Source organism: Indicator indicator, chromosome 30 (genome assembly GCF_027791375.1).
Source record: "Indicator indicator isolate 239-I01 chromosome 30, UM_Iind_1.1, whole genome shotgun sequence".
Taxonomy (NCBI): domain Eukaryota; kingdom Metazoa; phylum Chordata; class Aves; order Piciformes; family Indicatoridae; genus Indicator; species Indicator indicator.
In genome coordinates, this window is record NC_072039.1 from 11,086,914 (window position 1) to 11,113,147 (window position 26,234).

Below are 26,234 nucleotides of genomic sequence, written 5' to 3' on the forward strand. Positions count from 1 at the left end.
AACCATGCATTGACCTGGAGCAGTGCTCTCCTCAGGCTGGAAGCTGCTAAACCTTAAGCCAAGGATCAGAGAACAACCTGAACAGGGAAGGAGGTAACACTCAGAGCTTTTAGTTCAATAAACCTCAGCAGCTGCTGTGTTTTTGTGGAGCTCAGAGCCCACCTTGACAGTCAGGACCTGCTGCCTCCTGAGGGACACATTTCTTCATCTTGAGGGCTCTGGGTTGCAGCAGGAGCAGGGAGTTGCTCCTCCTGCAGTGCTCCCTGGTGAAGCTGATGACTGTTTACATCTCTAACCACTACTGCACAGGCATTGCTGTAGCTGCATCCCCCTGCTCCAGCAGCTCTAACTGGACAGCTGCTTTTTACTCTGTTCCTCTGCTGGCAGCCACACAGAGCCCCAGGGGTGAACACAAAGAGGGAAGCTGGACAGGGGGAAAGCTGCAGCAGCAGGAGAGTTTCACAGATAGCTGAGTGCAGTCCTGTGGTGCTGAAAGCTTAAGGCTTCAAGGTTATGAAAGAGGCTGTGCTGGCAGCCAGGTGCCCAACTGAACATGCTGGGCAGGACAGCTGCAAGGGTTTGTCCTTGTCACAGCTGAGCACAGCATCCCTGTCCCCCCCTCACAGCCAGAGCACAAATTCAGTTGCTTTTGGTGAGCAGCCTGAATGGAGCAGGGCTGAAAAGCTGAGCAGAGGGGAGGATGTGGGGAGCTGATGAGTAAAAAAGGGTCTGCCCTGATCTCTTAGCAGTTCAGGGGAGGGGGTTTGCTTGCTTCATCTCCCCTCTAAAAGTCACCTGCACTTCAGTGTGACTGTGCAGCAATGGAATCCTCCTTTGCTTCTCTTCAGCTGTTTGTTTTCCTCACTGAAGACTTGCAGCTCCTTAAATAAGTGAGGTCAGTTCACAGCCTCTGGAGTCCAAAGAACCAACAGCAGTCAGAGCAGCAACCTCCCTCTCCCTGGCACATAAACCAAGCAGCAGAGCAGCTGAGGCTCTGTGGGGCACTGGCATTTCTCAGTGCTGCAAAGCAAATGACAGCTGCAGTAGGGTCACACTGCTGATACGGAAAGGGGAGGCTGGCTGCCTGTCCTGCAAGCAGAAGAATTTAACATTAAATTAACAAAAATAACATTCAGAAGCACAATTTAATCTTGGGAAAGAAAGTCGTTGGCTGTAAGGTCCAAACAGCACAACCAAGGCCACGTTCTGAGCCCCCAGCCCACTTCTGTTTATTACTCAAGGGAAAACAAAGCCTCTGAACGAGGCCTTTGTGGTGGGAAGTGGAGCACCCAGTCTGCCCCCAGCACTGGTGGATCAAGTTCCTCTGGAGTGTGGGCTGTCTGCTGTGCTCCAAGGAGTCCAGGCACTGTGGTGTAAAGCACTGCTGAGAGAAGAGCCCAGCCAGGCGTGGCTGGAGTGAGAGCAACTGTCCCAGGCTTCATCTTCCCTCACTTCCAGCTTCGGGGCAGGGGGGGGGTTCCATGTGCCTATCTCTGACCTAACTGTAGCAACGTTGACCATGTCCCTAAGAGCAGATGAGGCTTGAAGGCATCACCAGTCCTCCTGGAGCAGCCTCAGGACTTGAAGACGTGGACAGCCCTGACGACGTACTGCCTGCAGATGGGGCACTCGCTCATCCGCTTCCCGCACTTGGTGCACGTCACCATGTGCCCGCATTCCAGCAGCACACAGTCGATGGCTGCATCCATGCAGATCTTGCAGAGGTTCTCCTCCACGCCAGGGAGCCCAGCACCACCTGAGTGAGCAGATCAGACACAGGAATGTCACTTTTGTGCAGTCCAAAGGGTGCAGGGACTGCCTTCTGGTGGCCTTTCAGTGCTCAAAGGGGACACTCAGAAAGCTGGGGACAGGGTTTTGAGCAGGGTCTGTTGTGAGAGGACAAGGGGTGATGGCTGCAAAACTGAAAGAGGGAGGTTCAGATTGGAGAGAAGGGAGAAGTGTTTGACACTGAGGGTGGGGAGAGCCTGGCCCAGGCTGCCCAGAGGGGTGGGAGCTGCCCCATGGCTGGCAGCAGTGCAGGTCAGGTTGTGTGGGGCTGTGAGCAACCTGCTCTGGTTGGGGATGTCCCTGCTGGCTGCAGGGGGTGGGACTGGATGGCCTTGAGAGGTCCCTTCCCACCCAGCCCAGTCTGGGGTTCTATGAAATCCAAATCTTGTCAATAATTAACAGCTGTGTGTCTTTAACTAATCACCTAGAACTGCAAGCTGGCACACTTTTGTGGCCAGCCCAAAGGGCTTCCCTCATGGACACTGGAGACAATTTCCTGTGTCTGCACTGATGGGGAGATGTCTGCCCCACCAGCTGGAGTGGACCAGGGTTTCAGCTGTCACACAGGAATTGCTGGGTGACAAGAAGAGAAACACCACTGAGGTCCTTAGCAGTGAGGTGAATGAAGCAAGGAAGGTCTCCATTCCCTAGCAACAAGGAACAGCATGAGAGGAAGCAGCCTCAGGTTGCATCAGGGGAGGTTTAGGTTGAATCATAGAATTGTCAGGGCTGGAAGGGACCTCAAGGTCAGCCAGTGCCAACCCCTCTGCCATGGGCAGGGACACCTCACACTACAGCAGGTTGCTCACAGCCACCTCCAGCCTGGCTGCAAAAACCTCCAGGGATGAGGCTTCCACCACCTCCCTGGGCAACCTCTGCCAGTGTCTCACCACCCTCATAGGGAAAAACTTCTTCCTAACATCCAATCTGAGTCTACCCATTTCTAGTTTTGTTCCATTCCCTCCCCTTAGTCCTATCATTACCTGACACCCTAAAAAGTCCCCCACCAGCTTTCTTCCCCTAAAGGGTTGTCAAGGCCTGGCCCAGGCTACCCAGGGTAGTGGTGGAGTCCCCATCCCTGGAGGGATTTACAAGCCATGGAGATGTGGTGCTGAGGACCATGGTTTAGTGGGGACCTGGCAGTGCTGGGTTAGTGGGTGGACTTGATGAAAAAAAAAAAAATCACTCACCAGTTTGATCATCAGTGTCAGAAACTGCAAGGTAAGAACAGAAAGTTGTATGGTGAGAACAAGAGAAAAAGGGGAAATTGAAATAAAATAAAATATGTCCTCAACAGCATTCTTGGGCAGGGCATGAAAGCCATGGAAGGAGAGGACAACTCAGAGTGCTTTTTGCTGATGCCCACCCAGAGGGTAAACCTGGATTTGCCCAGGACAGGGGCAAGAAGCTGCTCCTTCCAGAGCTGACCCAGCAGCCAACCCTCACAAGGAGAAGGCAGCATCTAAAGTGAGGGCTCCTTGGAATTTATAGAATGGGCTGGGCTGGAAGGGACCTCCAGAGCTCATCCAGTCCAACCTCCCTGCAGTCAGCAGGGACATCCCCAGCTAGATCAGGTTGCTCAGAGCCCTGTTGATATCACCTTAAATATCTCCAGGGATGGGACCTCAACCACCTCCCTGGGCAACCTGTTCCAGTGTTCCACCACTCTCATAGTAAAGAACTTCTTTCTAACATCTCAATCTGCTCTGCTCTAGTTTGAAGCCACTGCCCCCTGTCCTGTCCCTGCAGGCCTTTGTAAACAGCCTCTCTGCAGCTTTCTTGTAGCCCCTTCAGGTCCTGGCAGGCTGCTGTTAGGTCTCCCTGGAGCCTTCTCTTCTCCAGGCTGAACACCCCCAGCTCCCTCAGCCTGTCCTCATAGCAGAGCTGCTCCAACCCCCTGAGCATTCTTGTGGCCCTCTTTTGGACCCTCTCCATCAGGTCCATGTCCTTCCTATCCAGTCTGAGGCTTCCTCTGTAGGCCCCTGAGCCACTTCCACTGGTGTCAGCCAAACACTGCTGAGTGAGGCCAAGACACCTGCTGACTGCAGCACAGGTTCTGTGGAAAGCTGAGGTGCAGAGAAAGTGGAACCCAGAGCCACAGCAGCTCCCTCTTAAACCTTTTATCACTGACAGAGGACAAAGCTCAGAGTGTTTAAGAAAACAATGCAGAGAAATAAACTCAGCTATGAATCCTCTCCTAGGAGGCCAGGCTGAGAGCTGGAGTTCCTCAGCCTGGAGAAGAGAAGGCTCCAGGGAGCCTTCTGGTAGCCTTTCAGTGCTCAAAGGGGACACTCAGAAAGCTGGGGACAGGGTTTTGAGCAGGGTCTGTTGTGAGAGGACAAGGGGTGATGGCTGCAAAACTGAAAGAGGGAGGTTCAGACTGGAGAGAAGGGAGAAGTGTTTGACACTGAGGGTGGGGAGAGCCTGGCCCAGGCTGCCCAGAGAGGTGGGAGCTGCCCCATGGCTGGCAGCAGTGCAGATCAGGTTGTGTGGGGCTGTGAGCAACCTGCTCTGGTTGGGGATGTCCCTGCTGGCTGCAGGGGGCTGGACTGGATGGTCTTGAGAGGTCCCTTCCCACCCAACCCAGTCTGTGGTTCTGTGAAATCCAAATCTTGTCAATAATTAACACCTGTGTGTCTTTAATCACCTAGAACTGCAAGCTAGCACCTGGAAGCCAAGGCAGATGCATTCCCTGTGCCCTTCTGTCCCACCCCCACTCCCCAGCCTGCACTGTGCAGGCAAGGCAGGCCAGGCAGTGCTCAGGAGGACTGCTCTGGTGATCAAGAGGACAGAGTCAACCCAGAGACCACCCCAGCTCAGCCATGGCAGCCACTGTCACTGTGCACATGCTCACCCTGAAGCACCTGGCTGCTTTTTGCTGGCATTTGCCTGCTGTCTTTGCCAGCTGCCCTGAGTCAGGAGATCAGAGCTGACCCCAGTGGCTCCACTCATCACCCAGAGTCCCATCTCAGCTGTGTGTGGGTGATGCAGTGACCAGCATCATCTGCCACAGCCACACACAATCCCAGGCTCACCTGCTGCTGCTACAGGGAAGTCATTCTCCAGAGCTCCCACAAGGCTCTGCTCCTGCTCTTCTCCAGAGTTACTTTAAGGCTCTGCTCCTCTCCAGAGCCACCCTAAGGCTCTGCTCCTGCTCCTCTCCAGAGCTCCCACACCTCTCTGCTCCTCTCCAGAGCCACCCTAAGGCTCTGTTCCTGCTCCTCTCCAGAGCCACCCTAAGGCTCTGTTCCTGCTCCTCTCCAGAGCTCCCACACCTCTCTGCTCCTCTCCAGAGCCACCCTAAGGCTCTGTTCCTGCTCCTCTCCAGAGCTCCCACACCTCTCTGCTCCTCTCCAGAGCCACCCTAAGGCTCTGTTCCTGCTCCTCTCCAGAGCTCCCACACCTCTCTGCTCCTCTCCAGAGCTACCCTAAGGCTCTGTTCCTGCTCCTCTCCAGAGCTCCCACACCTCTCTGCTCCTCTCCAGAGCCACCCTAAGGCTCTGTTCCTGCTCCTCTCCAGAGCTCCCACACCTCTCTGCTCCTCTCCAGAGCTACCCTAAGGCTCTGTTCCTGCTCCTCTCCAGAGCTCCCACACCTCTCTGCTCCTCTCCAGAGCTCCCACACCTCTCTGCTCCTCTCCAGAGCTACCCTAAGGCTCTGTTCCTGTTCCTCTCCAGAGCTCCCACACCTCTCTGCTCCTCTCCAGAGCTACCCTAAGGCTCTGTTCCTGCTCCTCTCCAGAGCTCCCACACCTCTCTGCTCCTCTCCAGAGCTACCCTAAGGCTCTGTTCCTGCTCCTCTCCAGAGCTCCCACACCTCTCTGCTCCTCTCCAGAGCTACCCTAAGGCTCTGTTCCTGTTCCTCTCCAGAGCTCCCACACCTCTCTGCTCCTCTCCAGAGCTACCCTAAGGCTCTGTTCCTGCTCCTCTCCAGAGCTCCCACACCTCTCTGCTCCTCTCCAGAGCTACCCTAAGGCTCTGCTCCTGCTGCTCTCCAGAGCTCCCACACCTCTCTGCTCCTCTCCAGAGCCACCCTAAGTCTTTGTTCTTCTCCAGAGCTCCCACAAGGCTCCTCTCAAGCGAGTACAAGTGGTGGTGAAGAGAGTTTAGCTCCTTCCACTCCAAGCTCTGTAACACTCCCTCCTTTCTCCTCGCTCCACGCCACAGAACTGCTTACAGTTCCATTTCCTCCTGCAGCTGTCCCCAGGAATGGCAGAGAGGCAGAGGTCTGAGTTCCTCACCCAGGTGCTGAAGGTCTTTCTCCTTGTACAGACGAGTCACCCTCTCCAGCAGCTCCCACTTCTCACAGCAGCCTTTGTAGTTGACAAAGTTGCGAGCGAGGATCTCCTTCAGCTGCCGCACCGAGAGCGCATGGATGTCTGTGATGCTGCTCAGGTCAGACAGAGAAGCCTTCCTGCCCTGCACCAGGTTGTCCTCTGAGTCAGTTGACTGGAAGAGAACAAAGATGGAATGATTCTGGCCCTCAGCAACTACAACTACAATTTGAATTAGCTGTGCACAAGCAGCAATTCATGTTTGCCACGCTGGTTACACTGTGAATCCCTCCAGCCCTCAGGAACAGGAGCTCTGGGATGGAGATACAACAGTTCCCATCATCAGAGTCTCCAGGTGACACCAGCTTTGCACTATGTGGAAGAAAAGGCCTAATAGCAGCCTTCCAGCACCTGAAGAGAGCTACAAGGATGGAAAGAGAGAATTTCCACAGGCCTGCAGGGACAGGACGAGGGGAAATGGCTTCAAACTAGAGCAGAGCAGATTGAGATTGGATGTGTGGAACAAGTTCTGCAGACTTAGATTGGATGTGTGGAACAAGTTCTGCAGGTTTAGATTGGATGTGTGGAACAAGTTCTGCACCATGAGGGTGGTGGAACACTGGAACAGGTTTCCCAGGGATGTGGTTGAGGCCCCATCCCTGGGGATATTCAAAAGTGAGGCTGGGCAGGGCTCTGGGCAACCTGATCTAGTTGAGGATGTCCCTGCTGAGTGCAGAGGGGGTTGGACTGGATGACCTTAGGAGGTCCCTTCCAACCCAACCCATTCTATGGTTTGTGAAAAACAGAGAGGAGGGGACTGGGTCTGCTGGTGGCCAGCCTGAATCACTGCTCAGCCACCCATCTCTGCAGTAATGACCCTGTGGTAGCAAACAGCATGTGGCTCTCAAAATCATCTCCTCCCAGGACACACCAACCTGTGCCTCCTCCTCTGCTGGTGCTTCTGCTGCATTCTCAACTCCTGTGGTACCCACGTGGCTGGGAGGCACATAACCATCTGCCTGGAAGAGGAAACAAAGCTTGCACCACCAGCACCTCTCTGTGTGTCCCACAGGAATGAGCTGGGTGCTTCAGCAGGGCTGCAGCCCCTGCCTGGGGAGGAGCAGCTGCAGCATCTCTGCAAGCAACCTTCACACAAGTAGAACATTTGACACTGAGGGGCAGCACCCAAGCCTTTAAAGCCCTGCTTTAGTTAAACCCTGAGAGTACTTGGACAGGAAGATCCCACATGCTGCTCCTGCAAGGAGACCAAAGGCACACAGGGGAGAGCTGAGGAACCCTTCCCTGAGCTGTCACAGACCAAAGGCACACAGGGGAGAGCTGAGGAACCCTGACCTGAGCTGTCACAGACCAAAGGCACACAGGGGAGAGCTGAGGAACCCTTCCCTGAGCTGTCACAGACCAAAGGCACACAGGGGAGAGCTGAGGAACCCTGAGCTGAGCTGTCACAGACCAGAGGCACACAGGGGAGAGCTGAGGAACCCTGAGCTGAGCTGTCACAGACCAAATGCACACAGGGGAGAGCTGAGGAACCCTTCCCTGAGCTGTCACAGACCAAATGCACACAGGGGAGAGCTGAGGAACCCTTCCCTGAGCTGTCACAGACCAAATGCACACAGGGGAGAGCTGAGGAACCCTTCCCTGAGCTGTCACAGACCAAAGGCACACAGGGGAGAGCTGAGGAACCCTGCCTGAGCTGTCACAGACCAAATGCACACAGGGGAGAGCTGAGGAACCCTTCCCTGAGCTGTCACAGACCAAAGGCACACAGGGGAGAGCTGAGGAACCCTGAGCTGAGCTGTCACAGACCAAATGCACACAGGGGAGAGCTGAGGAACCCTTCCCTGAGCTGTCACAGACCAAAGGCACACAGGGGAGAGCTGAGGAACCCTGAGCTGAGCTGTCACAGACCAAAGGCACACAGGGGAGAGCTGAGGAACCCTGAGCTGAGCTGTCACAGACCAAAGGCACACAGGGGAGAGCTGAGGAACCCTTCCCTGAGCTGTCACAGACCAAAGGCACACAGGGGAGAGCTGAGGAACCCTTCCCTGAGCTGTCACAGACCAAAGGCACACAGGGGAGAGCTGAGGAACCCTTCCCTGAGCTGTCAGAGACCAAATGCACACAGGGGAGAGCTGAGGAACCCTTCCCTGAGCTGTGGCAGTGACATGCTGTGGCACCAGCTGAGGGCACACTGGCTCTTGGTGAGGATGAGTGCCCCTGGGTAAGACAGCTCAGAGTCTGCAGGTTCAAAGGAACCACACAGAAACATCTTCTCAGGTGGGTTCTGGCCTGGACACAGAGGTGAAGAGGAGCAGCAACAAAGCTGAAGAATGGGAAGGTCCAGGTGCTGTGAGCAGTTCATTTACACAAAGAAACTGCAGTATAACTCTCACCAGTTTGCCCTCAGCAGCTGTCACTGCCCTCTGTTGTCTCCCTGCTGGCAGTGGGGACTGTGACCTTAGCAGCCTCCTTATCTAGAGGGTGACAAAGCAGGAAGAGTAACAAGAGTGATGGAAGAGGCTGAGCTGCAGCAGGATCTCACACAAGGAGAGGCCAGAGGCTGGCAAACAGCATGGGGCAGGAAGGGCAGACCCCAGGGCTGGATTTGCTGCTAAAAACTGGAACAGCACCATCCAGAACAGCAGAGAATGAAGAGGCCTCTCAATGATTTCTAAAGCACCTCCTCCCAGGGCTCTTGTACTCACTACAGCTGCTGAGGAAGCTGCTGAGGAAGCAGGAGGTAAGCTGCACTTTCCCAGCTCTGGCCCACAGGGAACTGAACACACCTCTTAATGGCACCAGGAGCAGATGTCAAACACTGAGTAAAGCTCCCACAGCAGACAGCAGAGAGACAAGCACAGGAAAGTCAATAAAAAACAATGAAGCTGAAATGCCCCTGACAAGGTTCAGCAGAAGTGCAGGGTTCAGCAGGCACTGAGGACTCATCAGGAGACTCAGGTCTGTCAATCTGTCTATTGATCTGAGAGCAGAAGACACCAAAGGCCTCCCTCCTGTCCCAGCCCTCTTTCTTCTTGGTTTCTGTCACAAATGACCTTCAGCTGTGCTCGCTGCCCTGCCCAGAACCCCAGCATGGAGGAGCTGGAAGGGACCTCTGGATCTCATCCAGTCCAACCCCCAACTCAAGCAGGGCACCCACAGCAGCTTGCCCAGGATCACAATGCCCAGGGGGGGTTGGAAGCTCTCCACACAAGGACACTCCACAACCTCTCTGGCCAGCCTGCTCCAGGCCTCCAGCACCCTCACAACAAACAACTTTCTCCTCCTCTTCACATGCAACCTCCTGGCTTCCACTTTATGCCCCTTGCTGCCCCTTGGCCTGGCCCTGGGCACCACTGAGCAGAGTCTGGCCCCAGCCTCTTGCCCCCCCACAGCTCCTTTAGCTCTTGCTGAGCATTGCTCAGCTCCCCTCTGGGGCTGCTCTTCTGCAGGCTCTCAGCCCCAGGGCTCTCAGCCTTTGCTCCTCACAGAGCTGCTCCAGGCCCCTCAGCAGCTTTGCAGCCTCCCCTGCACTCTCTCCAGCACTTCTCTGTCTCTCTTCAACTGAGGAGCTCAGAACTGGACCCAGCACTCCAGATGTGGCCTCCCTAGGGCAAAGCAGAGGGGCAGGAGAACCTCCCTTGCCCTGCTGGCCACACTCTTCCCCATGCACCCCAAGACCCCATTGGCCTTCTTGGCCACCAGGGCACATTGCTGCCTCATGGGGAACTTGTTCCCCCCCAGCACTCCCAGCTCCTTCTCCTTGGAGCTGCTTCCCAGCAGGTCCCCCCTCCCCTGTCCTGCTGCAGGAGGTTGTTCCTCCCCAGGGCCAGGACCCTGCACTTGCCCTTGGTGAACTCCATGAGGTTCCCTCTGCCCAACTCTGCAGCCTGTGCAGGTCTGGCTGAATGGCAGCACAGCCTGAGGGCTGTCAGCCACTGCTCCCAGTTTGGTACCATCAGCAAACTCGCTGAGGCTCCACTCTGTCCCTTCATCCAGGTCATTGATGGTGCTGAACAGGACTGCACCCAGTGCTGGCCCTTGGGGATCCATCAGAAGCTACAGCTACACACCACTGTCAGAAGTCTGTCACCATCAACACACAAGATAAATCCAGGAGGCAGCACAGACAATTACCAGAGGAACCACTCTCAGGAGTATCTCATGGCAAGTGTGGGGCAGAGCAGCAGAGAAAGCCCAGCTCAGAACAGTGCTGCTGCTCTCCAAGTGAACCTTCAGTGTGTTCAGCACTGCCAACCAAATCAAATGCCACCAGGGCAGGCAGGGAACACCCAGCAGAGCTGGTGACAGCAAGGCACAGTTTCACACAGCACAGCAGTGCAGAGTCACTCATCTCACTTCCCTAGTTACTCTGTAGGAAAGTGTGAGGTCCTCACTCCAGAACACAACCCAAGCCTGAGAAGAGCACACATGAAATGCAACTGAAGGGTTTTGTCTTCTGCTCTGAGCAGAAGTCCTCTTTGCTTTCTAAGCAGGCTCCTTTCAGATAAAACCCTCCTGGCACATGATCTGCTTGGGAAACCTCATGCAAAGCCTTAGCAGTTAAAGCAGAACCAGAGATGAGTGAGCCTGGAAACGCCACCTCTGGCTGGAGGCTGTACCTGCTCCTGAGCTCCTGAGCTCGAGGTGGGCTCTGCAGACACTGCAGCTGCGCCGTGTGAGGTAGGAGAGGCTGTGCTGGCCGCTGGGAGAACCGCAAAGCCTTGCTGTCCAGAGGCACTAGCAGTGAATGGGTTTGTTCTCCTCTGATCCTCCTGGGTGATGCCAGGCTGCAAGCCCAGGATCAGGAGCACCAGGTCCTCCTTCTCCCGGCACAGCTCTGTGGAGACCTCGCGCAGGGCCAGGTAGTCCCGCAGCTCCTTCACCTTCATCCTCAGCAGCTCCTCCCGCTGGAAGGCTGTGGCTCGGAAGCGCTGGCACAGGTGGCAGAGCAGAGGGCCACCTTCAGGCTGGCTTGAGCAGGATGTGCAAAAGTTCTTCTTGCAGTCCAGGCAGATGTGCTGGTGGTAGAGAGAAGGGAACAGGGTTAACCTGGTCGGCCTGCAGCAGCGGTGCGCGCTGCCTGCCACTCGGTGCTCCCCTGAGAGCCAGAAGCCAAAGCCAGCAGCAGCCTCTGCTGAAGCAGAATCAAAACCTCCTCGTTTGTGAAGTGCCAAGGGTGTTACAGAATCACAGAAAACACCTGATTGGAAGAGACCTCAAAGCACATCCAGTCCAGCCTCTGACCCAGAGGTGGTGGAAGCCTCATCCCTGGAGGTGTTTAAGGCCAGGCTGAATGTGGCTGTGAGCAACCTGCTGTGGTGTGAGGTGTCCCTGCCCATGGCAGGGGGTTGGGACTGGCTGAGCCTTGAGGTCCCTTCCAACCCTGACAATTCTGTGATCTCTGTGAAAGCCTGGCAGGCTGACCCTCCAGAGCTCTGTAGGGAAAAACACAGCTGTGGAGCTGGAGAGCAACAAATGCAAACCCAGAGAGAAAGAAATCAAGGTTTATGAATTGCTTTAGTGGTTACAAACCATTCCTAACCTCCCAGTTCAAAGGAAGCAAAGTTTCTCATGGTTTAGAAGGTGGAAATACACAGCATGCTCCCCTAAGCTCCTGAGCCCCTCACAGCCTTGCCCCACACCCCCCTACAATTACAACCCACAGACAGCTCACTTAGACCCTGCAACAGACTTGCAGTGACAGGGGGTGGAAAGAATCCCAATTTCCTGCCTAGGCATTCCAAGACATGAACATTTCTACCACCCAGAGAATTCTGGCCATGCAAACTCGAAACCTCATCTCAAAATTGCTGTCTGGGGGCCTGCCAAGAAGAAGTGACTTTCATTAGTCACCAAGCAAGGCAGGAAGGGCCATTTCCACCCACCCTCCAGCTGAGAAATTTCCCTTCACCTGGTCAGCACAAGAACCATTTCTAGGCCACTGACCCTCAGATCCTACAACTGCAGCAGCACTCCAGTTTCTTGGAAGCATTCAGAGCAGAGCCAGAGTTGTGGATGTGCCCAGAGCAGGGCAGCAAGCACTCCACAAAGGCAGAGCCATGGGAAATAAGCTCCTTGATAACAGTGTCCCTCTCTCAATCACCCTTCTCTGACAGGGGAGCAATTAGAACTGAGGGAAAAAAACCAAACCAAAACCCAACATGGCCTGGCTGTGGCACAGTGAAGCCTCCCCCATGCTCTGCAGGTGCCAAGCTGGCTCCAAAGGAAGGACTCAATCCTAGAATGAAGCACTGTAGGGCCAAGGACCTTCCAGCCCCAGCACTTGTTTGGGTACCTCACAAAGCAGCACAGCACAAAGGCTGCATTCTCCACCATGGGGTTTACAAGCAATTAACAGAAATAACAGGAGGCTGCCTTGGTTATCAAGGTGACACAGCTGAGAAAGCAAAACATCACCAGGTGTGTCTCTGTCTGATCAGTTCACCACTGGGATTCATAGAATCATAGAATTATCAGGGTTGGAAGGGACCTCAAGGCTCAGCCAGTTCCAACCCCCCTGCCATGGGCAGGGACACCTCACACCACAGCAGGTTGCTCACAGCCACATCCAGCCTGGCCTTAAACACCTCCAGGGATGAGGCTTCCACCACCTCCCTGGGCAACCTGTTCCAGTCTCTCACCACCCTCCTGGGGAAGAATTTCTTCCTAACATCCAATCTGAATCTACCCATTTCTGGTTTTTTCCATTCCTCCCCAGTCCTCTCATTATCTGACACCCTAAAAAGTCCCTCACAGCTTTCTTGTAGCACCCTTCAGATAATGGAAGGCCACAAGAAGGTCTCCTGGGAGCCTTCTCTTCTCCAGACTGAACAGCCCCAGCTCTTTCATCATCTGCAGAGAGAAGTTGTTCCCCAGCCTGTGTCTGAGCATCAGGTATTGGAGCAGGCACAGCAGCTCTTTCTTTGTCCTTTCTCAGTATCAAGCAGCTTGCACAGCTTCAGCTGGCTGAACCCTCACTGGAAGTCACTTGGTGTCTTCAGAATGATTCATTTCAAAGGCTGTAGATTAAAGTCCCTTAGCAAAAGGTCAGAGCACTCCTGAGTGGTTGGTGCTAGCTGGCAGCAGAGCCACAGGACAGCAGGGAAAGGCTTCAAAGCAGGAGGCCTGTCCTGGCTGGGGGCTGCTCCTGGCTGCTGTTGCAGCAGAGGCAGCAGGATGGGGCTGTGCTGCACTTGGCTCTGCTCAGCAGGCAGGATGCAATGAGGATATGCCAACATTCCAGCTCTCACTGCAGCTACTGTTGGGGGGGAGGTTAATCTTAGACTCTAGCTTGCCAGGAGCTTCTCTAAGTGTGCAAAGAAAAGCATCTTCCTGGAGGTGTCAGCCAGCTGAAGGCACTGCAGCCAGAGAAAGGGGCAGGCAGGCAGGAATGTGGTAGTTTTAGGCTGCACCTTTAAAATTTTCCACAGATCTTGAACAGGAAGTGGTAGAATGTAAATAAATTACCACTGGGTGTTAAAAAGGGAAATAATGATAAGTTCTAAACAACCCCATTGGACAGGCTATCAATAAAGTGGGGTTGCAGATACCACCTTTGTCTCTTTCTTTTCAGCTTCCTCACTCTGGGAGACACTAACTTGCTTCTGCTTGGCTTTGTTGACCTTGGCTGTGTCCTTTGTTTTGGCTACGTACTGAAAAAAAAAAAATAACTCTCTGCTCTTTTCTCTTGTCCCTTTGTGTCCAGGGAGGGTAAGGAGGGGGGCAGGGAGTGGGAAGCTATTAGCAGCTCCCCTGATTTTTTGCCCAGGGGGGTTCTTGTGCTGTTCATAAATTGTAAATCCCTGTAAATATTGTAAAGATTGTGTATTTTGTACATATGAATTGCATTCCATTGTAGGTTGTAGTTTTGCTTGTAAATACAGCTCCATTTGCTTCCAATTGGGCTGGTCTTGGGCGGGGGGGGGGGAGGGGAGGGAATTTTCAACCCACCACAAGGAACCATGACCCCACAGAGCCATGGAGAATGCCTGTCCCCAGTGCCCTGTCAGCAGGCAGGAGGAGGAGGAATGCCTGCTTGCATTTGAAAGATTCTTTAGAATCAGTTTGCTGCAGAAAACCACAATAAAACAAAAAACAAAAAAACAAAAAAAAAGTCACCTGAGAGAGGGAAGACACCAAAAAACCTCAGAGGTTTTTGCTGCCACCACAGTTTGATTTTACATCCTTTAAAAATGCTCTAAAAGGATCTTGTGTGGCCATGCTCCACCCAGCTGTCCTGTATCCTACCCCTGGCAGCAAGTGCCTCATTACCTGAAAATTAAAATGCACTTAGAATGAAAGCTTCAGAACTTCAGATACCATCATTCTGCTTCTGGGAGGGGTTGCTCTGATTGTTGCTTGGTTGGTTGGGGGTTTTTGAAAGCATTCTAGGTTATCCTTATGGTCACTAGGGCAGAAGGAATCCATTTTGATCCACTGTATTCCAGTAAAAAAACATTCACTGGACACCAGAGCTCAAAGGTGTTGTCCCTCCTGGGAGAGAAGGCAGAGAGAAGGCAAAAGGACATTTCACAGCCTCCTTGGTCCATACCAACAGCAGTGAAGAATTCACAGGGCTCACAAATGTGTCAGTGTTTCACAAGCTGTGTTCAGTCCTCTTCTGGAGACCCAGCACTGAGGGATGATCTGGAGACCTTCCTGCACCGTTTAAACTTTGCCACCTGCAGCCATCTAGCTCAGGGCAGCCCCAGAGATCACCACATGGCAGTTGGGGTGGCAGAAGGAAGGTTGAAGAGCCCCCTTCATGGTACAGACTATAAACCTCAAACTCCTTTTAGCTGGCAGCCTGCAGTGCACACTCTGTACTCTGCTGCCCCAGTTCCACCCAGAGCCAGCTCCAGCAGGGAAGCAGGGATGGCTGCTGCAGGCAGAAACCTCTCAAACTGCTTCAGCAGATCCTCCACAGTTTGCAGAGCAGAGCTGTGCCTAGCCTCAGCCAGCAAGGGTGCTGCTGTGTCCCTGGAGCTGCACTGATGCCAAGACACTGCTCTAGAGACAGCTTTTATCAGGACATCTGTTGCAGAGGACACCAGCTCAAAAGGGACTGTGGGTCCAGCACTGCTACTGCATAACCCACACTGAACCAGGTGAGTTCTTCTCATGCCAAAAGCAGAACCATCTACACCCACTGTTTGCTACACAGAGTAGTAAGCACTAGATCCGGAGCAACTCCTTCCACAAGCATGGGTGAAGACACATCACACTGCTGAGGACACCAACTGCACCATCCTAGCTGGCCAGGAACCTGCCTGCTGCCAGACAAAGCCTAAGCATTCACAGCACCCCAGCATGGAGGGATTGGAAGGGACCTCTGGAGCTCATCCAGTCCAACCCCCAACTCAAGCAGGGCACCCACAGCAGCTTGCCCAGCAGCACAATGCCCAGGGGGGGTTGGAAGCTCTCCACACAAGGACACTCCACAACCTCTCTGGCCAGCCTGCTCCAGGCCTCCAGCACCCTCACAACAAACAACTTTCTCCTCCTCTTCACATGCAACCTCCTGGCTTCCACTTTGTGCCCCTTATTACTCCTTGCCCTGTCACTGGCATGACTGACAAGAGTCTGGCCCCAGCCTCTTGCCCCCCACAGCTCCTTTAGCTCTTGCTGAGCATTGCTCAGCTCCCCTCTGGGGCTGCTCTTCTGCAGGCTCTCAGCCCCAGGGCTCTCAGCCTTTCCTCTTCACAGAGATGCATCTTCAGATCCTCTGCTGCACTCTCTCCCTTGAACTGGGGAGCCCAGAACTGGACCCAAGACTCCAGATATGGCCTCACTACTCCAAATATATTACTGCATACATCCACCCCCCAAACTGCATTACCAAAAGGTTAATTCTTAGTGATTTCTGGAGCTACAATGCTTCTTCCTGCCAAAACACCAGAAGACCTCCTTTTGTTCTGTCAGTAGAAAGGGAGAGCTCTGCCCAGACTCACCACTTCTCAGATACATGCCAGCAGGCATGAATAAAACAGTGGAAGACAGACAGACCAGCTGATGAATTTCCCCAACTAGTCCTAAGGGCTGTGGCCAAGATTCCCCCTCCTTTTCAAGTTCTCACACTCCAAGTTCAGTAACACAAGTTGTGAGACACTCACTGAGCCACAGCATTTGGACACTGAACAACTTTCCTCACTAGAACAGTTTTCAAGCAGCCCTACAGGAACCACCATGCCCAAATGATGCCCCAGGCAGGGTGTGCTTAAATTAAAAAAGCCTTGTGGCAGTTACTTTGGCATCTGGATCTCACTAATTAAGTTGGCAAACAGGATTAGGTGGGTTGGGGTGGTTTGGAGTGGGGTTCAGCACTTAGAATCATAGAATGGGTTGGGTTGGAAGGGACCTTCAAAGGGCATCTAGTCCAACCCCCTCTGCAGTCAGCAGAGGCATCCTCAACTAGATCAGGCTGCCCAGAGCACTGTCAAGCCTCACACTGAACATCTCCAGGCATGGAGCCTCAGCCACCTCCCTGGGCAACCTGCTGCAGTGTTTCACCACCTTTATGGTGCAGAAGTTGTTCCTCACATCCAGTCTAAACCTGCTCTTCTCTAGTTCAAAACCATTGCCCCTCATCCTATCACTACTTCCACACACACCCTCCACAAACTTAAAGGGCAACAAGAGCTGCAAGCACAGATTGCTGACCTCCTTCCCCCTGACATTTAAAGGACATCAGTGGTTTTAATTAAGATATTACAAAGCTCTTCCTCAAGTTAGTGCTCCTCTGAATGACTATGAGCAGTTTGGCTTTCCCCTTTCAGTGTGAGCCTACTTTGGCCACCCTTGCAGTCATCCTTAGCTGTGCCTGCATGCTGCAGGAGAACAGCCAAGGACAGAAGGGAAGCCAAGCTGGCCTGTCATAGAATCATAGAATCACAGAATCATAGAATCAATCATAGAATCATAAAATCATAGAATCAAACAGGTTGGAAAAGACCTCAGAGCTCATCAAGTCCAACCTATCACCCAGCACCTCAGGACTAACTAAACCCTGGCTCCAAGTGCCACGTCCAACCCTTTTTTGAACACCTCCAGGGATGGTGACTCCACCACCTCCCTGGGCAGCACATTCCAATGGCAGACCACTCTTTCTATGAAGAACTTTCTCCTCACCTCCAGCCTGGCACAGCTTGAGGCTGTGTCCCCTTGTTCTGCTGCTGGAGAGAAGAGACCAACCCACAGCTGGCTACAACCTCCCTTCAGGTAGTTGTAGACAGCAATGAGGTCTCCCCTGAGCCTCCTCTTCTCCAGGGCTGTCCTCCAACACCCACCCACTTCCCTGCAGGTTGGCTCTGTGGTTACCTGGCAGTCAGAGCAGAGCTCTGTGACTCACCTTGCTGGAGGAGCTGTCAAAGTGCACCCCGCAGGCCTTGCAGCTCTGCTCGGCAGCGGTGGGGGATGGGTAGGAGCTGTACCCTGGGTTGGAGTAGGCCTGGGCTCTGGCTCCTGGCTGTGGCTGCATCTCCTCGGGTGAGCCATCCAGACAAAACCAGTTACAGCAGCTTGCCCACATAGTAACTGCAAGTGGAGAAGATGCTGCTTAGAAATGACAGGGGAAACAACGTGCTGGCTGCAGCGAGAGCACCCAACGCCTCCTCCTCCTCTTTCCCATCAGCACTTCCATTGTGGCAGTGGCTGTAACTTGTGGCCTTTCCTCCCACTTCCAGGCACGTGCAAAACCCACACACCCCCAGTCCAGCCTTTGGTGAGAAAGGACAAATCAAGTTCAGGATGCTTATTACTGGAATTTCTTTGGGTTAGGATATTAGGATATCCTCAACATGAGGAGAAACTTCTTTCCAGTGAGGGTGACAGAGCCCTGGAGCAGGCTGCCCAGGGGGGTTGTGGAGTTTCCTTCTCTGGAGCCTTTCCAAATCCACCTGGATGCATTCCTGTGCAGACTACCCTCAGTGATGCTGCTCTGGCAAGGAGGTTGGACCTGCTGATCTCTGGAAGTCCCTTCCAACCTCTGCTATACTGTGAGACTGTGAATCTAAGGTAAATTTTGGGCTCCTCTGGGCTGTGTGGGACTCTCTGATCACCTTTGCCATAAGAGGCTGCCTCTGTTCCACATAAGCCATAATCCACTGCCTGCCTTTTGTGCCTCAGGAGAAGCAAAGAGAAGCCCAGATTAAAAGTCCAGGTAGATGTGGTGCTGAGGGCCATGGTTTAGTGGTGACCTGGCAGAGCAGGGTTAACAGCTGGACTCCCATCTTCAAGGTCTCTTCCAACCAAAATGATGCTGTGGTTCTGTGTCTGGTACTGTGTTTAGTTCCACTCAGCAGCAGGATCAGAGATGGCTACTCTTCAGTTTCATTCTAAATCCCTCCACACATTCACAGCTACAAATCTGAGAAGGTAAAATCCAAGCCTGGTGCAGCCCCTGACTGGCACGTGCCAACTTCCATCTGAACTTGCAGCATTCCAAGGCTCAGCCACCACACAGAGAGCAAATGTCAGCAAACATAAACACCAAATCCCAGCTTCCAGTGACTGCCTTGGGAAAACAACTGCACCAGAGACCCAAACCAGCTCTTTAGTGTTTCTGCAAGTCAAACAATGAGATCTCTGCGTTCACACTTACTTAAAACCCCAGCTGTCCAGTGCAAAATAAACACTCTGTGAGCCTTCTCAGACCACCCATGCAGCAGTGCTCCAGAAACACACTGCTGGAAACTTGCTTTGGGCAGGTTACAAAGAAATCTGAATTCAGTTTCTAGAGCACACACCACATGTTATCACTTACTGCTAAACAGCATGCAAGCTGCCTCCTCTGCACCTCCCCATTCATACTGCAGCTCCTGACCTCTCCTTCTTTTAGGTCTTAAAAATCCAGTCCCTCACTGTTCATGTTCAGCAGCTGCTCAGTGTTATAAATCTCTGGAAATCAAACATCTCTCAGCTATGCAGCCAAGCCCCTCAGCAAGCACTGCCCCTGTAAAAGCCTCACAGTGCCAAGGGAAGGGGCTGCTATGAGTCCTAAAGGGTAGTTGGTATCAAACACTCACACAGTGTCCTGGTGGTTTATTCTCTATTTTTTTTTTAAGCTGTGTTAAGTCTGTTGGGCTGATGGACTGGAACTGGGAAGCTGCAGCTTTAGTGGCATCTTTAGTTCTTTCAAAAACTTGCTGAATTTGGCTCATCAGAGCCCCTGCTGTCTGTGCAGTGGACACATGCCTTTCAAATCCACAATGCTGAGCTCACCCCTGAGCTCTGCTCAGCAGCCTCAGCAGCTTTCAGTATTTATTCCAGTGCAAAACACAATAAACAACCTTAGTGTAAATGATGTGCACAAAGCTGGAGTGTGACCTGCACTGAGACTGGCACCTTCATCCTAATGAGCACATGGGGAGAGGCCTGCCATGAACAGAGGGGCACAGCAATGCTGGGAGGCCAGGCTGAGAGAGAGTTGGGGCTGTTCAGACCGGAGAAGAGAAGAGTCTAGGGAGACCTTCTAGTGGCCTTTCAGTGCTTAAAGAGGCCAAGAAGGAAGCTGGAAGCAGACTTTGGAGCAGGGTCTGTTTTGACAGGCCAAGGGGTGATGCTTTGAACTCAAAGAGGGAGATTGAGAGTGGAGAGAAGGGAGAAATGTTTGAGACTGAGGGTGGGCAGAGCCTGCCCAGAGAGGTGGGAGCTGCCCCATGGCTGGCAGCAGTGCAGGTCAGGTTGTGTGGGGCTGTGAGCAACCTGCTCTGGTTGGAGCTGTCCCTGCTGACTGCAGGGAGGTTGGAGTAGATGTCCTTGAAAGGTCCTTTCCCACCCAAGCCAGTCTGGGATTCAATGAAATCAGGCACCCTCCGTTTGTATCAGCTCTGCACTGCTATCAACCACCTGCTTTAGAGATCACACAGAGGAGAAACAAAGACTCCTTTGCTTTCTGCACATTAAATCTGAAGCTATCAGCCCCACTCCCAAGTTAACACATGCTTTCTACCACCAGAATGCTGAATTGCTGTCTCAAACCATGCTGCTTAGAGGGGTTTTTAATTTGTTCCTAGGATCTGCAAGCCACAAAGGCTGCACAGTCCACCAAGCACTCACACCCTCTGCAGCAGCAGAAAACGGAGCCCACAGCTCAGTTCCCTTCCTCCTTCAAGGACCCCTGCGAACTGAAGGCCACCCATCAGCACAGAATACACAAATGCTACTGTTTGCCCCTGCAACTTTGTTCTCCTAGGAACAGGCAGCCCCCTAATTCACTGCAGAACACTGCAACATGTCAAGCACTGGGAAGAAAGACCCAAGGGAGTGCACAAACCGGGACAGAGTACGACAGAACTCAGCGTTCAGCTGTGTGTAACTGCCAGGAAGTGAAGAGGCTGACAAAAGGCTCCAGTGTTGCTTTGGAAGAACCTTAATCCTGCTCAGCTACAGAAGTGTGGAAGGGAAATGTCCACAAACAAACAACTAACAACCAAGACCGTCCTCTGATCTCTAATCCAAAAGGACCTCTGGGAGAGAAGGAGCCCATGGAAACGCAGCAGCCATGCCTCCAACTCAGGCACACAGCCCCAGCCTGTGTCTGGTTTCCCTTACTTCGGGAACTTGAGCTCCTGAAGCTTGAGCTCCTGAAGAGGTGCAAATTTAAGTTAGGGCCTGGCTACAGCAGTATTGACATTGCCAAAGATGCTTCACTGAGAGCTCTTGGTGCTGGTGGTGACAGCACACTGACAGCTCTCCCCTTGCCCAGCACTTTGGTGGGATCCTGCTGAGCACGAGTGTTGTGCTGAGAGCAGCCATCCCACACTGCTTTTTTATGCCACCATCAGCACTTACACAAGGCAGGATGCTCCTCCAGGCACCCCAGGAGGTACCTGCCAGCCAGCGACCACCATCTTAGCATGGCACAATCAGGGACAGCACCCAGGCAGTGTCACAGCCTGCTCCAGCTCAGATTGGGCTGCTCCAGGAGGAGGAACTCACAGCTGTTCCCACCTCTGCCCACACAGTGGCCATCGTGCTCTGCATCTCACCCATCACTGCTCCAACTACTTGTTGTAGCTGACATCTGCTACCACTTCCAACCCCCCAGGAGACCACAGTGGCCAAAAAGCCAGACTTGTCCCACTGGCAGCTGGAACAGGCAGTGGCTGCTACACAGGAACTTAAATGCTGCCAGCAGCTAGGCAAAGCTTCACCAACAGAGCTGCACCACCAAGCAGACATCACTGAGGCTTGAGATGCTAAAACAGCTTCTGTGTCTGCCTACAGCTGCACCAAGAAGAGGTGCAGGTAAGATCCAGCAGCTGTTCAGTACAGGAGCAGTTCTAGAGCTGAGGAAATGAGCACTGTGGGTGGGAGAGGACAGGCAGAATTTCACAGGCAACATTCAGGATGGCAATTTCCTGGAGATCTCCACAATGTTTGCTACAGCCTAACGATTCCCTTATTTACTCTGTTACCTTCTCAGAGGCAATGCAGTCAGCATCATCCAGGAAACTGCTCATTTCTGTAAGCAAGGCTTTGATGGTACAGGTGTGGCAGAGTCTGAGCAGCAGAACTAGAAAGCAGCACCTAGGGAAAGCCTGGCAATGCATGGAGATGAAGAGCTGCTCTGCTCCTCCAGAGCCCTCTAGTCACACTGAAGCAAAAAGGAAGTGCCCAGCCCATAAAAGGCACCAGCAGAAAGACCTTTGATGTTCCAGGGCCTGGTAAACAGTTACAGCAATCTGACAGCAGCCTGGCAAACAGGGCCTGGCAGTGCTGGGTGACAACAGCTGGGCATGAGCCAGCAGTGTGCCCAGCTGGCATGGAAGGCCAATGGCATCTTGGTTATATCAGGAGTAGTGTGGCCAGCAGGACTGGGGATGGAATTCTGCCCCTGTGCTCAGCACTGCTGAGGCCTCACCTCCAGCACTGTGTGGTGCAGCTCAGGGTCCTTCACTGCAAGAAAGATCTTGAGGTGTCTCCTCAGAGGTGCTTGTCAAGCACAAGCCCTGTGAGGAGAGGTTGAGGGAGCTGGGGGTGTTCAGCCTGGAGAAGAGGAGGCTCAGGGCAGACCTCATTGCTGTCTACAACTACCTGAAGGGAGGTTGTAGCCAGGTGGGGGTTGGGCTCTTCTCCCAGGCAAGCAGTGGCAGAACAAGAGGACACAGTCTCAAGCTGTGCCAGGGGAGGTTTAGGCTGGAGGTGAGGAGAAAGTTCTTCCCAGAAAGAGTAATTGGCCATGGGATGTGCTGCCCAGGGAGGTGGTGGAGTCACCATCCCTGGAGGTGTTCAGAAAAAGTTTGGATGTGGCACTTGGAGCCAGGGTTTAGCTGTCAGGAGGTGTTAGGTAGTAGGTTGGACTTGATGATCTCTGAGGTCTTTTCCAACCTGGTTGATTCTGTGAGGGGCTAGAGCAGGTCCAGAGGAGAGCAATGAGACTGGGGAAGGGACTGGAGGGAAAGTCTGATGAGGAGAGGCTGAGGGAGCTGGGGGTGTTCAGCCTGGAGAAGAGGAGACTCAGGGGGGACCTTATCACACTCTACAGCTACCTGAAGGGAAGGTGTAGTCAGGTGGGGGTCAGGCTCTGATCCCAGGCAACTTGTGACAGGACAAGAGAGCATGGCCTGAAGCTGTGCCAGAGGAAGTTTAGGTTGGATGTTTGGATTTCCCCTCAGGGAGAGGGGACTCAGACACTGGGATGGACTGCCCAGGGAGGTGGTGGAGTCACCATCCCTGGAGGTGTTTAAGGAAAGATTGGATGTGGCACTCAGTGACATGGTGGTGTTAGGTCATAGGCTGGACTTGATGATCTCAGGGGTCTATTCCAGCCTCAATAATCCTGTGACTCATGGACATGCTGGTTTGGAAAAGTCAAGGAGAACACAGATCAGCTTGGCAAAGTCAAGGGCACCACAGGCTTCAGGAGTTCCCAAGCACCTTCTTGAACAAAAGATGCTGAGCTCCTGGCACAACTCACATCACTGAGAGCAGTCTTCACTGTTCTTGGACATGATGCCCACATGGAACAGTGGGAGCCACAGAAGATAACTTCTAATCAGCAGAGCTTGGGCAGCTGAGAGCTCTATGGCAGCCACACAGCAGATGACTTCTGGCAGGCAAAACCAACCTGCCCCAAGATGTAACTAAATGTTGATCCTGAGGCCTCTGCAGGAGCAAAGGAGCTTCACCAAGGGTGCAGTCTCAGGATCAAACAGCCTAACCTGGACCTGCAAACACATCCACCCATGTGGCAGTCAGCACCCTGGGCTCATTTTGGGGAAGGGGGAATGGTTTTTCTTGAGTGCCTTTAAGGAAAAGCCAGAAGAAATCCCACAAATACTGGATGAGGCAGGGAGGTGCTTGCCATGGTCTGTGGGCAAAGGCAGTGCTGGCACAAGCACTCTGCCATGCTCTGCTGGGCTCCTTTGGGGCTTGATTTTAAACAAGCTTCATTCCACCACCTGCTCATGAACAGATCCTGTACATCACCATCAGCTCTGGGAACATCTGGAAGATGATTTAGTTCCAGGGGAAATACCAGGGATGTGAAAGGTTTCCTCCCATGCACAGTTGCAGAGTGCTCATCAGGCAGGCCTGGATTCCTACCCTTCCCAGCTTCATCAAAAAGGTGTCCCCTTGAGATTCTCTGCAGCATTAATGCCATGACCCTGCTGGCTGGAGTATCCCAGTCTGTCCACAGGCAGCCTTTCTTCCATGTGCTTGGAGGGTCTCCAGCAAAGGGAAGGCTTTGGCTGTGCAGGAAATTGGTGCAAATTTCCCTTCACCTTCCTAAGGGTGCAAACAATAAGAGACTAGAAGAAATGAAAGGAAACCTCTCAAAATCTCAGAGTGCCAGCATGGTGGCCTTGGAAGGGACCTCTGGGGATCACCCAGTCCAACCCCCCCTCCTAAAGCAGGGCACCCACAGCAGCTTGCCCAGGATCACAACGGCCAGAGGGGGTTGGAAGCTCTCCACACAAGGACACTCCACAACCTCTGGGCAGCCTGCTCCAGAGCTCTGCCACCCTCACAGGAGAGTTTTTCCTTATCACTCCTTGAGCTTTTGCTTGTATATAACAAAGCTCCAAGGACTGTGCCTGGTTTCTCCTTCTTGTGACTGTGCAGGAGTCTGGGGACTGGGACACAGTTGCACCAACACCACATTTGAGCTAAGGGCTCAAAAGGACCCCAGCTCCCACAGGCAGCTGATCTTGCTCCCACACAAGAACCACAGCACCAAGTACTGCTCCTCCTGAGAGGCCTTCAGGCACTGGAACCCCAGAGCTGATGACCATGGAGGCTGCTACCAATGGACAAGGCTACCAAAAAGGGAAGGAACTGCAAGCCACAGAAATACAGAATCACAGAAACATTCAGGTTGGCAAAGACCCCTGAGATCACCAAGTCCAACCCAGAACCCTGCTCTGCAAGGTTCACCCCTAAACCATATCCCCAAGCACCACATCCAATGCCTGACTACTCCCCCTGCAAAAACAAATCTTCCCAATGTCCAGCCTAAGCCTACCCAGAGGCAGCTTGAGGCCATTCCCTCTTCTCCTATCACTAATTACCTGTGAGAAGAGACCAGCAGCAGCCTCTCCACAACCTCCTTTCAGGCAGCTGGAGAGAGCAATGAGGTCTCCCCTCAGCCTCCCCTTCTCCAAACTCACCATCCCCAGCTCCTTCAGTTGCTCTTCATCAGATTTGTTCTCCAGGCCCTTCACAGCTCCCCTGCCCTCCTCTGCCCTGGCTCCAGCACCTCCACATCTCTCTTGTGTTGAGGTGCCCAAAACTGGGCACAACACTCGAGGTGTGGCCTCACCAGAGCTGAGTCCCAGGGGACAATCCCCTCCCTATTCCTGTAGGACACAGCATTTCTAATCCTAGCCAGGAGGCCTCCTGGGCACACTGCCTGACCACATTCAGCTGCTTGTCAACCAGAACCCCCAAGTCCCTTCCACCAGGCAGCTTCCCAGTCACACTGCTGGAAAGACTGGCAGGGTCCCACTGGCAGGGTCCCACTGGCAGGTCTGTACTTTCCCAGATCCTCCTTTCTTCCTTCCTTGTAGATGGGAGCTACATTTGCTACCCTCCAGTCCATTGGCACCTCCCCAGGCAGGAGGACTTCAGGTCAGTAATGGAAAGTGGCTTGGGGAGCACAGCTGCCAAGTCCCTCAGCACCCTTGGGTGTAGCCCATCCAGCCCCACAGACCTGTGTCCATCTAAGTGGTGTAGCAGTCACTGACCACTGCCTCACTGACTCTGATGACCTCATCCTGATTCCCCTCCCTGACTCCTAGCTCAGGAAGCTGTGTGCAGGGAACTGCTGGTTCCAGCAGCAGGCAAGAGTCTGATGGCCACACCAGATTTGACAGCACAAGGGGCAGGGGGGGAAGCTGAGGCATAGGAAGTTCCATGGAAAGAGGAGGAAGAATTATTTCCCTGTGAAGGTGACAGAGCCCTGGAACAGGCTGCCCAGGGGGGTTGTGGAGTCTCCCTCTCTGGAGATATTCAAGCCCTGCCTGGATGAGTTCCTGTGTGACCTGCTCTGGGTGACCCTGCTCTGGCAGGGGGGTTGGACTGGATGATCTCCAGAGGTCCCTTCCAGCCCCTCACATTCTGTGATTCTGTGACTGGGGAGTCTCTTAGAATGTCCCTAGCTGCAGGGAGCTGCTCTGCTGATGGAGCCCCTGGACCTGTGTCAGAGTTTCTCCCTCCCTCCCACTCCCTGCACTCACCCTGAATGGGGCAACAGTAAGACTGCCATTTGCCAGCAATGTCAGGAGGGGTCCAGCTCCAAAAACTCTTTCAAGGATACCCCACACAAAGGCTGCAGGTGAAAAGAGGATTTTATTTTTGTTTTCCTTAACCTGTTTCAGATTTGATGCCTGGGCTCAAGTGGTGCCTTGGAGGTGCAAGAGCAGCAGCAAGAACCAAGCCTAAAGGGCCCAGAGAAGCCCTGACCAAGACCTGTGCTCAGTGCTACAGAGGACAGGAAGCAGCTCCAGGGGAACCCAAGAAGCTTCCCCATCCTAGGAGTGTAGAAAGTTTCCTCTCCCCAGATGTAGGGCCCGAGAGGTCATCTCTGTGGTGCATGAAGCAGCAAGAACTGAGCCTGAAAGGACCAGAGGAGGCCTGGCAAGAGGATGTGCTCAATGCTACAGAGTTAAAAAAGCAGCTCCAGGGGAACCCAAGAAGCTTCCCCATCCTA

The 26,234-nt window shown here is 53.4% G+C and overlaps 1 protein-coding gene across 1 annotated transcript; it reads right to left on the reverse strand.

Annotated features, from left to right (window-relative positions):
- Positions 1–1,482: 1,482 nt before the first annotated feature.
- On the reverse strand, positions 1,483–17,609 carry RFFL (ring finger and FYVE like domain containing E3 ubiquitin protein ligase). Its single transcript, XM_054394347.1, has 7 exons — positions 17,430–17,609; positions 10,678–11,100; positions 9,350–9,380; positions 6,997–7,037; positions 6,029–6,236; positions 2,979–3,002; positions 1,483–1,756 (listed from the first exon to the last, which is right to left on the reverse strand). The coding sequence occupies exons 1-7, from the start codon at positions 17,607–17,609 to the stop codon at positions 1,575–1,577; spliced, it is 1,089 nt and encodes a 362-aa protein (XP_054250322.1). The 3' UTR covers positions 1,483–1,574.
- Between the last annotated feature and the right edge of the window lie 8,625 nt (positions 17,610–26,234).

What these genes read in the sequence shown, in the direction of transcription:
- RFFL (XM_054394347.1), bottom strand. Translation starts at nt 17,609, where the DNA reads ATGTGGGCAAGCTGCTGTAACTGGTTTTGTCTGGATGGCTCACCCGAG. An exon ending in TTGACAGCTCCTCCAGCAAG is followed by an intron (nt 11,101 to 17,429) that starts GTGAGTCACAGA and finishes CTCTACCACCAG; the next exon opens with CACATCTGCCTGGACTGCAA. An exon ending in CAGCAGAGGAGGAGGCACAG is followed by an intron (nt 6,237 to 6,996) that starts GTTGGTGTGTCC and finishes GTTCTCTTCCAG; the next exon opens with TCAACTGACTCAGAGGACAA.